General features: G+C 38.7%; 1 protein-coding gene across 50 annotated transcripts in view; it reads left to right on the top strand.

Moving 5' to 3' along the window:
* The window catches only part of Ank2 (ankyrin 2), a 442295-nt gene that overhangs the window by 349702 nt on the left and 74974 nt on the right, over positions 1–17619 (top strand). For all 50 annotated transcript variants that reach the window (XM_033756207.1, XM_033756210.1, XM_033756204.1 and 47 more), the window contains 5 exons: positions 314–511; positions 5756–5854; positions 6535–6633; positions 9765–9863; positions 10766–10864. In XM_033756207.1, the coding sequence (XP_033612098.1) occupies positions 314–511; positions 5756–5854; positions 6535–6633; positions 9765–9863; positions 10766–10864 (594 nt within the window). The remainder of the gene's footprint in view (positions 1–313; positions 512–5755; positions 5855–6534; positions 6634–9764; positions 9864–10765; positions 10865–17619) is intronic.

The following is a 17619-nucleotide window of genomic DNA, read 5'->3' as shown; positions in this document are numbered from 1 at the left end:
GAGAGAGAGAGAGAGAGAGAGAGAGAGGAAATCTACATCCAGGTACTTAAAGATGGTTGTGTAGAAAAGGAACCTGCCTCTGATTTTCAGGAGACAACCAATAATCCTAGGAGATTTAGTACCTATATCTCTCTTACAGTAAAATGGAAGCTTAGGCTGGAAAGATTAGGTATAGTTGGAAGGACACTTGGGAGGGGTAAGAGTTTGGATTAACTGTCAGCTTTGTTTGTTGTGTATTTTTATTTCCTTTAGAGAAACATTAAGGATTCTGTTAAAATTCCCTTTTCTAATATATGTCTTTGCTTCATTTTAGAATGGTTACACTCCTTTACATATTGCTGCCAAGAAGAACCAGATGCAGATCGCTTCTACACTCCTCAGCTATGGAGCCGAGACCAACATTGTGACGAAGCAAGGTGTAACTCCACTTCACCTGGCCTCACAGGAGGGGCACACAGACATGGTCACCTTGCTGCTGGACAAGGGAGCTAATATCCATATGTCAACCAAGGTATTCCATTCTTCTTGCTTCATTACAGACTTGCGGATGAATGCAAACAGAAACCAATATGAGATACTTTGGAGTAAAAATGAAAAGAAGGACACAGGGATGTTTGTAGACACAAGGCAGGCAGGGAAGCAAGCCTTGTGAGGGACTGGAAGACCATGAGAAACAAGGGAGTCGCTCTCTCAGATTTTCTAACTCTACAACTGTTTTTGCATCTTTTCTTTGTAAGTCAGTTTCACTGACCTCTTTCTTTAGATCTGTTTCCTCTGGTTCTCTGTGCTAACCTCTGAAGAGGCTACTGTGTAACTCCCAAGAATTAGTATCACTGTAGTTTAAACAGCTATCCCAGACTGCATGAGTTTTTGCTGTCCCTAATTCAAAATTCAAGAGAAGGGGTTTAGGGAGGAAAGGAAAGAGATAATGGTTTGATCTGGGGTTTTGTTCAAAGATGAATCAGATGGGCTCCCATGTAACACCCAAATTACACCCATGTAATGCTCCAGCCCAACTGAGTGCCAGAGTATCGATGGTGGTGAGGGAATATTCAGTAAAGTATAGTCACAGATATATTCAAACCTAAAAATATTTTGATTTTTATGTGTGTATCTGTCTCATCTATCTGCAGTGTGTGTGTGTGTGTGTGTGTGTGTGTGTGTGTGTGTGTGTGTAGTCTTCATCTGTCTGTTATATATTCTACTGGAGGTAGATGCTGAGAAACTAAAACTTGGAATCTGTGTTTAGAAGTTAGTTCATTATTTGAATCTTGGTGTTCTGTGTAACAGATGGTTTGGGTCTAGTGACAATTAAGCTAGCTAGAATTTTCTGAAAGCATACAAACACTTTGTTTATTGTGGTTTCTGAAGTATTCAGTGTAGATGGACCCTGACACATGTGTAGGTGGTGTGTGTGGTGTGTCTTCCGTAGGAGGAGCCGTGACACAGGTGGATTGTCCTGAGTGCGCTGGGTCTTACCACTCCGCATCCCTTACCTTCCTCCGCTGATCTGCTTGTATCAAAGCTCTTCAGATCCTTTTAAAAAGTATAATGTCCTACTCAAGTTTTTGTTCCAGTAATAAAATGCGTAAGACGGGGAAATTTATAAACAATAGAAATTTATTTGGCCATGGTTCTGGAGGGTGAGAAGTCCCAGATTATGGCACCAGCATCTGCCCAACATTGGATGGGGCCCTTCTTGCTCCCCCAGACACGGCAGAGGGTATCCCACGGTCGGACTACGAGCAGGTCAGCTCAGGCCACTCTTTCTCTTCTTACGCGGCAGGGGTGGCAGAGCATGGCATTCGTGCTGTGCCCAGCTGTTGATTTCTTAGTCACACGTTCTGACCACATTCCTCATTAGGAGCCACCACGTACACGATATATCTTGGTTCTTGTTTTTCCCATTCCTTTCTTCCCTTCCTCCCCTCTATCCCTCCCTATTTACAAAAAGCGTTTTTGTGTTTTCCTTCTTTTTGCATTTTTCTTTCTTTCTCTTCTTTCCCCTACCCCCTCACGCTACTTTCCTTTCCCCTTTGCACCCTTTATTCTTATTTCAAATTATTTATTATATATTTTGGTCCTCATTTATACTTTCAGTTTCTCACACCAGAGAAACTATTTGGGATTTATACATGTATGTACTATTTATTGCACTTAAGGATGTCTCTTCAGTGTACATTCATTTAGCTATAAATGTCTCTGTTTATCATTCTTTATGGCTGAGTAGTACTCCATTTAAAAACGTATCTTCTTTATCCAGTCACAAGCTGATGGGTATTTGGGCTGTTTCTAAGATTTAGCTATTACAGACTGTGCTGCTATAAACATGGGCACACAGGTATTGTTGCAGTATGATGTTTTTAATTCTTTTGGGAAGATACCCAGTAGGGTAGTAACTGGGTCAAATGGGACCTCTAATCCTAGTTCTTTGAGAAATCTCCATGCTGATTTTCACAGTGGTTGCACCAGTCTACGCTCCCACCAACAGTGGAGAAGGGTTCCTTTTCCCCCACAACCCCGCCAACATTTGTTATTGATTTCTTGATTGCTTTCATTCTTTCTAGGGTGAGGTAGAATCTCAGCATTGTTTTCATTTGCATTTCTTGAATGACCAGTGATATTGAATATTTTTCATATGTTTATTTGCTGTTTCTACTTCTTTGTTGGAGAAATGTATGTTCATTGCAGATGCTCATTTTTGGATTGGGTCTTTAAATTTGGGGGGGTCTGATTTTTTTAAGTTCTTCATATATTCCAGATAGCAGACCTTTGTCTGAGGAACACCAGCTGTTTTTTATCATTGAAAGCTCTACAAGGTTCACCATCACTGTTATAAGAATACCAATGACATCATGGGAGTTGGGGAGCTACTTTATGACTTCATCTTATGCTAGTTACCTCTCAGCCCTATCTTTAAATGTCATCAACAGATGAATTTAGGGATTAAATTTCTAACACATGAACACTTGAGGGAATATATTCAAACCATAGCATATGATAAGAGCTAATTAAGAATTAGTCTCCTAAAAATATTTGCGTTTTAACAAAAATGAACGTAACAAAGCCTTATAGCGAAATTTTGTGTACAGGCATTAAAATCTGGGGCATTGAACTCGCACCATTCAGGTGGCCACTTACCCTCCTGGGATGTTCTCACCAAGAATCATGGAGCATTTCACTCACTGTCAGTCTAGGAAGGGCACATGGATTTATTATCTACTAAACACATAATTTATTTAATAATAAGCAAGTGAAGTCAAATAAACCAGTAAAATTTGGAGTAGAATTAAATTTAGACAGTTCATGAAAGTGATCATACAGTGCATCTGATGGTGTTATTTTTAACTAATAAAAATAATAGACATATATTTGGGATGAATTCACTGTCTTCCTTAATAATGTTCTCCTAAGTATATTACTTTTTATAAAAGTCTTTGTACTCAGCCAGCTAGTATTTAGTGAGTATTTTGGAGTTGCACACTCAATAATAGAGAAAAATATTCAGTTTTGAGTTACAAAATAGTTATAGTGCCTTTATAAAAATGATTTGAGTATTGTATCATTTTTATTACTTTTTTTGTTTTGTTTTGTTTTGGTATCGGGGATTGAACTCGGGTCCTTGTGCTTGCAAGGCAGGCCACCGAACTGCTGAGCTAAATCCCCGGCCCAATTGTATCATTTTAAAAGACAAATCATGATATATTCCTAAAGACAAAGGCATGATATATTTGTGAATAGAGTAAAACTTTTGTAGATATATATGAATGATAATATAACACATAAATTCTCACTATACAAATAACCTTACTTTTTTGGTATAATAAATGCAACTATTAAAATATCTCAGGGAAAAGGCAAAATCAATAATCAATTTTCCCACTGCTTTTGAAAGGGACATATATTCTTTGGCTGAAGTCGACTAAAATCAATCATTTCCTTCTCTCCAAATTATTTCTCAGTGAGAACTACAGCATAGAACTGATGCTATAGTCCTTGTCCAATCACCATATAACAGCAAAATACGGTAGAATAAAAAGTTGTATTGTTCACTAGTGTATCTTATAAAGTGGCTTATATTTTCTTAAAGAACTTCTTTAACATCTCCTGTTTTCTTGGTTTATTAGGGAGGTTTATATAATTTGATTTCAATGTTCAAGTTTATCATAACAAACATACTGATTGTTCATTTATAATCCTATTTTATAAAAAAGCCATTCTGTAAACAGAATATGTGGTACATTTGATATACCATTAAAATTGTCTTTGAGATATTTGATGATTGCTTCATTTAATGATTACTTCCATAAAATTTTTAAATAAACCAATTTTCTCTACTAAATGAAATATTTCTTGTATTTACTATTTTAAGATGGAGAAGATTCAGTGTAAGGTAGAATCTTCTGTTTTGTCCTCATATTCAAGTTATGTCCACGTTAGGGTTAAATAATAATTGTCTTCTATCTCACCCTGATGTTTCATGAAATTCAAAGATGAGTACAGCTGGAGCTCTAAGAATTAAAAGGTCCCAGGTGCCCCAGTGCAATTCTCTGGCCAAGTTGAAGAGTGTCTTTTCTCCGTGGGTGTCACATATTATTTAAAGGTCAGAGGACTTGTTCATTTCTAGAGGTACAACCGTGGCTGGAGGTGGTGATTTTGAAGAGCATGGTTTGTCCTTCTCAGCTTAGCTGCTATAAAGGGATGGGCAAAGTGGTGACCACCAATTTTGATTCATGAACTGGTGATAGAAGGGTGCAGTCGACCCAGAGCATAGGCAGCTACCTCATTTTACAGCTGCAAGATGCAGGAAAAGGATGAATGTTCACGGTGCTTGAGTAATAGTTGGTATGAATGCACTGTAAGCTATAAGCTCTCTGAAGGCCAGAATCTCTATTCATGGCCATATCCAGTTGCCTGGAACACTTCCTTGCATAAGATAATACTCAAAAAATTCCTGTTAAACATACAAATGATTTAGGTTTTTAAGATACTTTTAAAAAATTCTGTTTTGCTGGTGGAAGCAAAACTGAGTGAAGCTGCCAGAGTGTAGCACTAAGCAAATGACTTCTTCCTTTCTTTTTTCGTTCTTTCATTTTTATTAATTCATAACTGTATTTTATTTGCATAGACTAATAAACAAAATAATTATCTGATGTGTATATGCCAGACCTTTTTTTAACAACTAGCCAGTTTATGGTGCTTTATAAATGTTAGGATTATGTTTCATAATTTAGCAGCTAGAAGAACAATCAAAAAAATAAAATAGGAGTACCTTCTCTGTGTGCTTGAAAATTATTCTGAACTAATTTCTTATAATTTTGCACGTTTTTAACATTGATATGAAATTCTGTTGACAGAAATGTAGATTATTGTTGTGGTTATGAAGTAACAGTAGTATTTGGTTGATCGATTAAAGTAAATAAATAGATGCAGCAGGAGGCCCAGCTGGCTTTGAAGCAAGTGTTTTCTGGAAGCTTATGAGCTGAGTTATTTAAAAGCCTCACATCATAAATACCCAGTATAGAAAGCAGCAAATGCAATTCACTGAGGGTGTTGGTTAACCTAGAGAATTAGTCTTGGATGGAAAGTTGTATTAACTTAGGGATTGTCCTAGGTATCAACAGATGTGATTCCTGGGGAAAGAAAGGCTCCAAGTTTCCCAGGAGCTTCTTCAAAACATGAAAGTAAGTGCTGTCAAATGCAGTGCATTTTCCTCTTTGAGTGAACTTTCTCTCTATGTTCATTCTCTTTCTAGAGTGGACTCACATCCTTACACCTTGCAGCCCAAGAAGATAAAGTCAGTGTTGCTGATATTCTCACCAAGCACGGGGGTGACCAGGATGCACACACAAAGGTAAAGCCAGTCACTGTCAATGCTGTGATGAGTTCTGGGTGAATTCCAGTAGGCCTCATTCAGATCGGCCCAGTCAGGTCCACTCTCCCCAAAGGCATTTCAGAGTCTCACAAACCTGTTGTACCCTGCTTTTGTTGGAATCAAATCCTAATGCAGCACATGGTACCCAGATCCCTTCCAAAAGACCAGTTTTACAGGCTTAGCCCACCCTTCGCTTCATGGGTCCAGATGGTTTGCTGGCTTCCTTCTGAGTCTGCTCAACTGCATGCTCTTGGTCTTGCCATGGCTTTTCCCTCTCTGCGCCACAAAAGTCTACTCCTTCCTTAAGCCCACGTTAGCTCCACTTTTTCTGTGTCTCTCCTTCATCCTCCTTGGAGTCTGTCCCCTCATCTGTTGTCAAATCATATTGTATGTGCATCGCTTTTCAAATTAAGCCACACACATTTCTGATCTCCTTTGCTGATGTAAAGTCTCGTATGTTCAGGGGCCTGCTTATATCCATATTTGTAACCACAGTATACATATACAATCTGCTAAATAATTTTTATATAAGCAAACTGAATTTCTACCCTTCCTACAGTAGCTGAAATTCTACCTAATCCCCTTCCCCCTTTGATTATTACCTACTAGAGTAATGATGCTTCTGCTTTATAATTTTATGATTTATTTGTTATTTACAGCTTGGTTACACTCCTTTAATTGTGGCCTGCCACTATGGAAATGTGAAAATGGTCAACTTTCTGCTGAAGCAGGGAGCCAATGTTAATGCAAAAACCAAGGTAAAATACTTGGATTCATTTTTCCTTTCTATAAGCAGAGAGGTTCAACCATCTGAACACTTCACCAACTACCATAGCTACAATTATTTTTTAAGTTCTTTTAATGTGATTTGGAAGAGGCCATGTAATTTTGTAATTGTTTGAAACTCTTCATTCAGTAAACATTGATAGCCACATAGGTTAGCCTCAAAAGGACCTGTGTAATAAAGTAGTTGACATCGATTTAACAAGCTGCTGCAGGATATAATAGAGGCCTGCTAGAACAATGGATGCCTTAGCATGTTTCCTTTACCTGTTTCTGGGCCCTTGGCCCTGGTCCCCATCCCAGTCAGGCAGCCTAGCCTGCATACCTTTCACTTTTAGCAAACTGTCGCTTTGGGAGAGTTACGTGTTCGTGCTCAGTGGGGCGGACGTGAAGAAGGCCTGCACTACAGGCTGGCAAGGGCAGCAAAGAGCCCATTCCATCCCAACAGCTTTTCCCAGTGCCACTTTAGGGGTCCTCTTTGCCAAGACAAGGTCAAAACATGACCCCTGCAAATTCAGTGTGCTCAAATTGTAGAGAAAGCCATGATAGAACTGCTGTTATTATTCATCACATCACTTGCTGCTCCAGGATCTTTGATCCAAATAACTATTTTCATGTTGCCTTTAACTTCCCAGATCAGAAATTGCTAATGTCAGTTATGTGGCCTCAAGGCAGGTGGTGCGCATATTCAGAAGTTTCCAAAGCCACCACCCAGGATGCTACTAATTAGAAATCTATAAAAGTTTCATAAGTCAACATTTTTATAACCTCTTAGCAGTGAAAACACAATTATGTCTATAAATAATCATGCTCACAAGCTAAATTGAAAGAAACTTGGAAACTTGTCTTGTAAATTATAGTTATTCTGTAACATTTAAGCTTCAAATTCATAATCTTACCCTAGCAAAAAGAGCTGCTACCTAGTTTTTGAGCAATTTTGAGTTTTTATGAAATTTTACTTCAGTGTTTATTTAAAAGCTCTCAGATGATTTTTCAGACTTCATTTCCTAGCATCATTTTTGCTGAGCCAGCTACAAGTGAGCATTCCTGGAAAGACATTTTTGTTGGAATGCAGGGATTCTCCAGAGAGGTGCAGAGGACCACGTAGTGGGACCTTAGCAGCACTTGATATGTTTGCTGTGTTTTTATTAAGCTTTTGGTTGTTGAAATGGTTATAGTGAGATGGTTAATATACAGGTATTGTTGTCTGTGCAGTGCCAGTGCCCTCCATGGGGTTAGATCTATATCTCAGCACATCTGATGGAGAGAAAAGTTGCAATTTTGTTGGTGAACTGTGTAGCTTTTACTGTGGTATTTGGAACAAACTTAGGGGAGTTGATAGATACAAACCCCCAGAGGAAAACATGTAACAAACTCTTCAGAATTTTTTCATATAGAGGGATATCTCTGAGCAAGGAATTACATTTTCTTCCTGACATTTCATGTGCAACTGTAGTTACTAAATGATGGTTTCATTCCTTTGAAAATGCATACATACGAGGCAGGTGTGGTGGTGCATGCCTATAATCCCAGCATTCTGGGAGACTGAGGCAGAAGGACCACAAATTTGAGCCTAACCTGGGCGATTTCACCACTTCGGGAGATCATGTCTCAAAACAAAAAACAGAAAAGAGATGGGAATGGAACTCAGTTTCAAAGGCCTTCAATTTAAGTCCCAGTACCTCAATTAAAAAAAAGAAAGAAAATGAGAATGCTCATGTTGCTTTACTCCTCAATGACTCATAACATGGTATAAAAGATTTAGAACGTATGGAGTTATTGGTTGCTTAAAATTAGAATGAAACAAAGCAAGTGGTGCCCCTGTCCAGTCTATACATGGTGGGTTCATGTCAGGAGAAGGAAATACGTATGTGCACATGAATCCTCAAGGACACGGGCTACAGGGAACACACACCTTGCACGTCTAGATGATGTTATAGAGATTTACTCTTATTAACATGGGGCAGGAATGGACCATCAGATTGTAAAGCCTACTGCAGTTGTGTCCTGAAAATTATAGATTTTTATCAGGAGTGAGGCAAGTAGATTATAAAAGTAGTTTTGAGACACACTGGTTGTCATAATCGACACAGGAACTGAACCTAGAATGATAGTGAAAACATTACTTTCTATTTTCAATTTTGTCATCTCTGAAATGGGGAGAAAAATATTCATTTATGCAATTATTTGCTCATTACCCCTTTAGTCAGCCATTCTTTCTGAAATACCTATGATGCACAAGGCACCCTCATTTAACCGTGCTAATGAAGACTAGATGAGAAAACAATTTCAAGGGCCAGCTACTGGCACAGTAAGGGTTGCTGTTACTGTTTTGGTGTACTCCAGGGTTCCAGCATGACTTTTAAATGAATGCTAATATGCAGCATCTTATATCATACCTAACCAGCCCTGCAACTCTTAGTAAGACTGGCCTCAGTAACCTTGCCAATGATTCTTCAGAAATCAAAGACTACAGGGCTTTCATCTGTGTGGGAATTCAGACCAGAATGCTGAAAACTAGTTTTTAAAGACATATTTTTATTGAGGATGGGCCATGTACTTCTGATAACATCTCTTTTCTCCAAGTGCATGGATGTGTTCTATACTCAAAGCTGTTCCTGGAAATGAATATAAGGCTTAGATTTATTTTCACTGATTCAGATACTATAAAGCAAACCCAAAGGTTAATTGCCAGGGAAGGAGGATAAGCATGCAAGAGTTTGTGTGACCCTCTGCAGCCTTCTTTTAAAAACAAGTTTACTCTTCCCTACTTCCTAACTAGGGAAGAAACCAGAGACAATGTCCTTTTCCATTTTAAATCTCTATGCATACCCATTTTTAATGCTGATTGCTTACAAGATAATAATAGTTATGCTCAGAGAGTCTTTTTATCTCCTTGTTTCATAAGCTAGTCTCTGCTTTGTTTAGCAGAGCAGAAGGTGTGAGGGAGGGTTTGCTGCTGAGAAATGGGTTGCTGGGAAAACTGGGCTCCAAATAAACAAAGCATCTTTTGATGGTTTTGTTGTAAATAAGACCAGGAAGTAAAGACCAAAGGCTAACCTCGTTTTCCTCTCCCCCTGCAAATCACTGCCACCTCCGACCCCAGAATGGCTACACGCCTTTGCACCAGGCTGCCCAGCAGGGCCACACTCACATCATCAATGTCCTGCTGCAGCACGGAGCCAAGCCCAACGCCACCACCGCGGTAAGCCAAACATGCACACCCCTGTCCCTCACCAGGTTCCGACCTTCCTCGCTCGGGCCAGGGTGGCCTCTTGTCAGAGCTAAGTTCTCATATGTACAACTCAAGTAAGCCTCCGGACCCTGGAAAGCCCCTGATTTCTGGAAAACCTTCCCAGAAGTCAATGTGACTTCCGGAGAGTGCTTGCCCGGGAGGGATACCAGTTGGCCTCACTCAGTTGGCTCTCTGGAGAGCAGAGCCCTGGGCTTGGCAGGCTGGAACCTACTCTGTCTGCAGCTGGCTCTCAGATGTGAGCAGGAATCACACTTCCCTCCCAGCTTTCTTAAGGGAGCAGCATTCCTAGCTGCTGCATTAGACAAAGCTCATTGGGACGCGAAGCCATTGAAATGTAAACCAAGTAGTGCAGTTAAACAAACCGGATCTCAAGCGGCCTGAATGGCTGGCTGTGTTACTTTGCTGCAGCCTCAGCTTCCACACAGCTGAAGCTAAATATGTCACTGCGTTCCCAGGGGTAACCCCTCACCTGCAGCGGATGGCCCGACCGCTGTTGAGGAGTAAGTGTACCTAGTTCTCCTAAGAACATTTAGAGGCTTCATCCCGTCAGAGGATGCTTTCCTAATCTCAGGACTGCATTGTAGATGTTCGACAACTTTAGGGTTAAGCATCAAGTGCTTCTTATTAAAAAGAGCAGGCAGGCTCAAGCTTGTTGTGTTACCATGGTGACCTGGGCTATAGTCTAAAGAAGTTACAAAGACAGATTTAGATGTAATGGTAAAAACTAGTGATTTTCCTCAGCCGTGCCTTGTTTTGGAAGGAAACGCTGGCTCACGCAGAGCCTCGGCGATGCCGTTGGCCCACATCACAGACTTCTCATCTCTCGTTCCTTGCTCTTTCCCTCCCGTCAGAATGGTAACACTGCCTTGGCCATCGCGAAGCGTCTGGGCTACATCTCCGTGGTCGACACGCTGAAGGTTGTGACTGAAGAGGTCACCACGACCACCACAGTGAGTACAAGGGACAGGTCAGCTGCCGTGGTTTTCCAGCCATAGACTTTGCCGCTCTTGGTGTTTAGAGCACTTCATGTGGGACTTCTGTTAAATGTGCTGCAGAGTGTATACAGAAGTGTGCAGAGCTAAATGCTTTGCACAAAGAAAGCAGGGTTGAGGATTCTTTCCATCAACATAATTTCATATAAAATGTGTGAATACAGTATTTCAGGTTCAGCATCTTTTTCTGTGACTTTTTCCTGGCTCCTCCGCCCTCTCCCTCCAGTGTGTGACACCCACTGCTGGCTAAACAGGAGCACATTCCCACTTCGCATCAGATCCCTTGGTCTTAACCAGCTCATTCACCTCTGTGGGGTCCTGCAGCTCCCCAGCCGTGCTGTGAACTCTGGATTAAGTCACTCCCAGCGAGATCAATCATCCAGCCTCACTTTTCTTATTTCTGATTATTATTTTTTATTTACAAAGAAAGTTGACCATGCTTACTAAGTAAACTGCCTGCTTCATGGAAGCCTGTATATTTAAATTTCCCTGTGTGTTTTCACTGTCTTAATACAACTACTGAGTCCTTAGGAGAACGGTGGTGCTTCTTTGGCGTTGGCTAGAGAATCTCAGGAAGGGGGAATACCCTGCAGACCTGGATTCCTAGTGCTCCTACACCATTCACAAGCTGCCTGGAGGCTCCTAGCAGAAACTGGAAATGCTATTGCATTTGCATTTATTTGCTTATTAACTCTTTAAGCAAGGACTCTAAGAACAACTCTTAATTTTTGGCAAGTAGAAAATTAGAACACCAGGAAAACAGAGGTTTTATAGGGACAATAAAAGCATAAATAAATTCTGAACAGGGTTCTAGTAAATGCCCCAGGACTTTGGGAACGCTTGGTTCTGTTGATCAATGCGAGGGAGAGAAGGCAATTGTGTTCTTACTGCTGACAGTAAGTTCCCATTGACATCCACTGAGGTAGATGGAATACAGTTGGTTTAATGTTCAGTTTTAAATAGAGTGGACTATGATTTATTAATGAACTGCAAGATACAGGCTGAATTGAGATGAGAGATAATAGAACTCTTTGCTTTCTCAAGTGGAATCTTAAAACTTGTAGCCAGTACACCACAATATTTTTAATGATTTAAAGCATAGCTTTAATAAATTATATAGAGGGAAAACAGTCTTGCTACTGCCTAGCACCATATTTGTGGGTCACTATATATAGCTGAATATTTTTCTCTTATGTTAAAAGATAACTTTCTCTATGTTTTACTTAATTTTGTAAATTGACACATAAAAGTTGTCCATATTTATTAGAGTGCCTTTGTGATTTTTTTTTTTTTTTTGGTACCGGGGATCGAACTCGGATCCTTGTGATATTTTGATACCCACTGTATAATGTTCAAGTCAGGGTAAACATATCTAGCCCCTCAAACATCTAACATTTCTTTGTGGTGAAGACAACCAAAATTCTTTCTGTACTTGCCAGGCAGGCACTGTGCCGCTAAGCTACATCTCCAGCCTTGATTTATCATAGGAGGAAGATCTTCATTTTCAGGACCTATACACATATACCGCTTTACTTAGTACCTTTAGAACAATGTGTGCATCACAAATAAATGACAAGATTGGCTAAACATATATGTATTTAGAAGTCTGGCTCTGTTTTGCTGCACTCTGGGAATCGTGTATGTATGTTTTTGACAATGTACCATTAGATGGCAAGCAGGCATCTCTTTCCCTCTCTTGGACTTGCTTTTCTATTTTTTAATTAATTTATTTATTCCTTCATTATTAATTGATGTAAAATATGTGCTGGACTCCATGCTGTGTGTGGAAGGGTCATTAGAGGTTAAACATGACTTAGAATGTAGCCAGAGAGAATGGGATTTATACTTTGCAAGAATATAAGTTCTTCCTTTACATCAATGCTATAGAATTTACATTGTCAGTGTCAAAGAGTGCTCAGGTTCATACCTGTTACTTAGAGCAAATAGCTTTAAACATAAAAGATCTATATTGTAAAAGAAGAGCAATTAGCTTTCTGGAGTTTGTCTCTAAATATTCTAATTACTGTCGCTAAGCAAACTCTCAGATGTTTATAGAGGGATCATTTCTTCTCTGAATTTAGTTCTAGGGAGACATGACAGCTCCTTTTTTGCATTCTTTAAGTTTTATTTTATTTTCCTGGTAACTTATTCTCCATGCACTGTAGCACAACATTGTTTTCAAAAGACAACAACAAAAAACCCTTTGAGTTTCAAGGTGAGCAAACAAATATAAAACACAAGAGCATTTCTGCTTTCAGCTAAGATAATATGGATCATTGTCCACTTTAATTATATAAATCCCCTCTTTATCGAGGTGGGTACGTTTAGTGGTCCCATAATTTAATATTCTGTACCTTTAGCTCCTCTGAATTGGCTTTTCATAGAGTTAAAAGTTAAATTGTCTTCGGAAATGAAATTTGAGGGTAATGACAGGAAGTAGGAATTTGATTTTGTCTATTATGGGAATCTTCTTGCATCATACTTCCTTTCTTTAGGAATAATTTTTCAATAATTTTTCCCACATAGTTTCTCATATAATGTATTGTTATGATATTAAAATAATAATTAATATTTAGTATTAAGAATATTCCAGCCAAGGAGGGCTGATATTCAATTGAAATTTAGGTTGTTGGATTCCAAAGCCTGTGTTCCTAACTACTGTCCTAACTACTGATCGTGGTTATGTTGAAAAGTGTCTTCACAGGTGTTCCATGAAAGAACTATTTTTACTTAGTTTTCAACAAAAATCCCAAGTAAAACAGCGCCTTTTATTGGATTTTGTTGGAACATCGTATTCGATACAATTTTCTAAATTCTATAGATTCACCAAAAATAGTTTGGAACCACTGACCTGTGATAGCCCATAGCTTGAGGCAACTTAATAATTAGGTACAATTAATAAAATTAAAATTGATGTTATTACCATTAAGTGTAATAGTTGAATTAGAGCCACACAAACAATGTGCTGTTTTTACCTCCACTGGGTTCCTGTGATGTCTTTGAGCAACCATGTGAGTTCTGAAGATCAAAGAAAGTTCCCTTTGCTTTTCTTCTTTCCAGAGTTCTTTACCCCAAAGTATGAATAAGTCTTTGTGCAGTGGGCAGAGGAGGGCAGCAGCTTGTAAAGGAATCATTACTGCTGCAGACATTTCCAAGACATTTTAGAATCTTGGCTTGTTTCTTTAACCTTAGCTGTTCTAACTTCACTCTGAGAAGCGCAGCAGGGAGGATGAGACCGTTTAGCATCCTGCTGAGGCACAGTCATGCTGTGTTTGCTGGAATGGACAACGGGTAGTAGGGCCGCATTTCTGGCCGGCTACTCAGGCAGTTTGAAAAACTGCTAGAGTTGACTCATCCTCCATTCTTGATCAGCCATCATTGATTATTTTCATTATTTGTATAGTCTTCATGTTTTATATTCATATAATCATTAATAATAAGTACAATATGAATGACCTAATAAATTACTAAAATAAAAATATTAGATATAAGTGATATTGTTGTTTAAACATGGGGAAATTTAGACCCAGCTGTCCCTTTGCTGGGTATCTTTCCAAAATAATTAAAAGAATCCTAACAGCGATTTATGTGCACCCATGTTTACAGCGGCACAGTTTGTAATAGCTAGAACTTGGAAACAGCCCAATTGCCCATTAATTGGAGCCTGGATAAAGAAGATGTGGATTTTCTATAAAATGGAGTACTACTCAGCCATAAAGAATGAGAAATTAGGGCTGGGGATTTAGCTCAGTGGTTCTGAAGCCTGCCTCGCAAATGCAAGGTCCTGAATTCAATCCCTAGTACCAAAAAAAAAAAAAAAGAATGAGAAACTAGATTCATTTATAGCTAAATGGATGCACATTGAGGCTATACTCTTAGGTGAAATAAATAGGACACATGAGTAAATACCAAATAGTTTCTCTGGTGTGAAAAACTAAAAGTGTACATAAGGTTCAAATGGTATAATTGATAGTGCGAAATAGGAAGAAAAGGGCTAAAGGAGTAGGGGAAGTGGGAAGGGGAGAGGAAAGGAAATAAAGGGAAAGAAAAAATATGAGAAAAGGAAAAAATGGAGACAAAGTCTTTGTAAATAGGGAAGGGTGAAGGAAGGGCAGGGGTAGGGGAAAAAATAAGAACCAAGATACATCATGTAAAGGTACAAGATCCCAATGATAAATGTAACTGTATTGTATACCTTAAATGTACCAGTAAACTTAATGGAAAAAAAATGGGGAAATTTATTACAAGCAATTAAGAAAGTATGAATGGTCAAAGTCCTGAATCTTTTCTGATAATGTGTCTGTTACAGAGGGAATTATAAAAGTAGCAATGCAATAAAGAAATGTCACCTGACACTTTTTGAGCCATCTTCTCTGTAAATATAGTATAGGTCCAAACTAGATGGCTAAATTGTTTTTCTTATGCAAACCACATCAAGAATACATGTAGTGGGCTGGGGATTTAGCTCAGCGGTTCCGTGGCCTGCCTTGCAAGCGCAAGGACCCAAGTTCAATCCCTGGTACCAAAAAAAAGAATACATGTAGTACTATATAATGCACCTGTATATAGAGCGTATCTATATAGTCTATATAGATAATCTGTAATTGAATCTATATTATATTTGTACATCCTTTGTGCTGTCTTAGACATTATCCTGAGTTTAAAAACTCTGACATATCTTTGTCCAACCTGTTTTAATTGTCTCACCCAAACCTAATTTGGTGTAGCGACTATTTTTGGTGACTTTTCTTCAGACAGATTTTCTAGAGTATAAACTTAATTTTTTTTGGAAGAAATATTCATATAGTATTTAATTTAATTCCCAAAGTTACAGTAACATGCATGTTTGCAAACAAAAACCAGCTTAGATTGTAACTCCTGGAATGGGAGCCCATGGTGTGGACATCGGCCGGTGACACACTGGCAAGGCCACTCAGCGTTCCATGTGATATAAAGGAAGGGGTGCGTTAGAGGGGGATTTGTTAAGTGCAGGTCCATTAAACACACTTTTTCATCCCAGATATTGTCCAGCATCTATAAAATATTATGTTATGGACTCATGCTTTATTTTTTACATTTTCCCCCTCTTGTGATAAATTATAAAAACTCATTATCCAATTTAGCCAAATCCTATTGAACTTGTACATAGCATAATATTCATTTAAACTTTAAGGTCGTTTCTGATTTTGACCATACTATCTCAGATTCTATAGCAGGAAATGAATGCACATACTTGTTTAACTATAGCTGTATGTTTTCCATGTGTTCAGATGCATATGCATTAGTAATTTATATTTTAATAATCCAGCTTTCAAAGGATATTTTGCTGAAAAAGAGAGGGCCAGGGATTTAGCTCACTGGCACTGCACCTACCTTGCAAGCATAAGGTCCTGAGTTCTCTTCCCAGTACCCCCCCAAAAAAGAAAAAAATATATATATTTGTCTTATTAAATTACTCATGAGTGGGAATTTTTTTTTTGCCACCGATTAAACAAATAATTTACCAGTGGCATCTAAAGGTTAAGCACAACATTGTGTGCAAATGCCTCCTGTATTTACTGCATTGTGTACCAAGGACATTTGAGTATTGAGACAGGAAAATATCCATGACCGAGATGAGCACTGTGTGTCACTTTCCATCTCGCTTATAATAATTTCATAACCTTTGATGACTAAACTAAAGCCAATTAGTTATTTCCACTCTTGCAAGTTTAAGACCATATGTGTGTGTGTGTGTGTGTGTGTGTGTGTGTGTGTGTGTTTCTCATCATCAGCATCTGAAAATGGATACTGAGGCTGCCAGGCAGTGGTTTAAGAAATGTCTTAATCAGTGATTTTCAAATGCAGCATCATCCTCTTGGGGAACTATTTACTGTGAAGGGCGAACAGTCAGAAATATTTGTGCAAGGAAGTGGACTTTCTCATGTAATCCAGTGGACATGTATTCACATTTCTGAGTCATTTTACGGACCTCACGGGATGTCATAGTAGGACTGTCCCGTCTTCCATTTTTAATAAAATAATTTTCTACTATTTGTACCAGAAAATGAGTCTCAAATTGAGCTGCCTAAGAGACCCACTGAGGAATTTAAAAATAAAATTCATGCTGGGTGCTGTGAGACATAACCTGTGGGCCCAGTACTTGGGAGGCTGAGGCAAGAGGATCACCATGAATTTGAGACCAGCCTGTGCTACGTAATGAGACCCTGTTGCAAAAAATAAAAGACAAAACAAAACAAAAATATCCATAGATTTACTCTGTCCCTGGGGCTCATGATTCAACTGGTCTGTGATGGGACCCGAACAACAATATTTTTTTAAATTCCTCTAATAATATTAATATATAACTCGATTTGAATACCATTGATATAGAACATAAATTGTAATTTATCTGTGTTAAACATATAAACTCAAATTTATAATATTAAAATATAATCAAATAGCATACTTTAATATTTTTTTTTCATCACTGGGAATTGAACTCAGGCCTTTACACTGAGCTTCATTTATAGCCCCTTACCCCTTTTTCATTTTTTATTTTGAGACAGGTTCTCACTTAGTCACTGAGTCATCCAAGCTTGGCTTGAACTGGCCATCCTCCTGCCTCAGCCTCCTAAAGTACTGGAACTACAGAAGTGGGCTACCACACCCAGCTTATAATGGTCTTTTTAATTAAGTTCATTCATTCAACAAATATTTATCTACCACCTAGT

Source organism: Fukomys damarensis, unplaced genomic scaffold (assembly GCF_012274545.1).
Source record: "Fukomys damarensis isolate Sample0158 unplaced genomic scaffold, DMR_v1.0_HiC HiC_scaffold_25, whole genome shotgun sequence".
Taxonomy (NCBI): Eukaryota; Metazoa; Chordata; class Mammalia; order Rodentia; family Bathyergidae; genus Fukomys; species Fukomys damarensis.
Note: the sequence above shows the minus strand (reverse complement) of the source record. Positions and strands in the feature narration are given on the sequence as shown.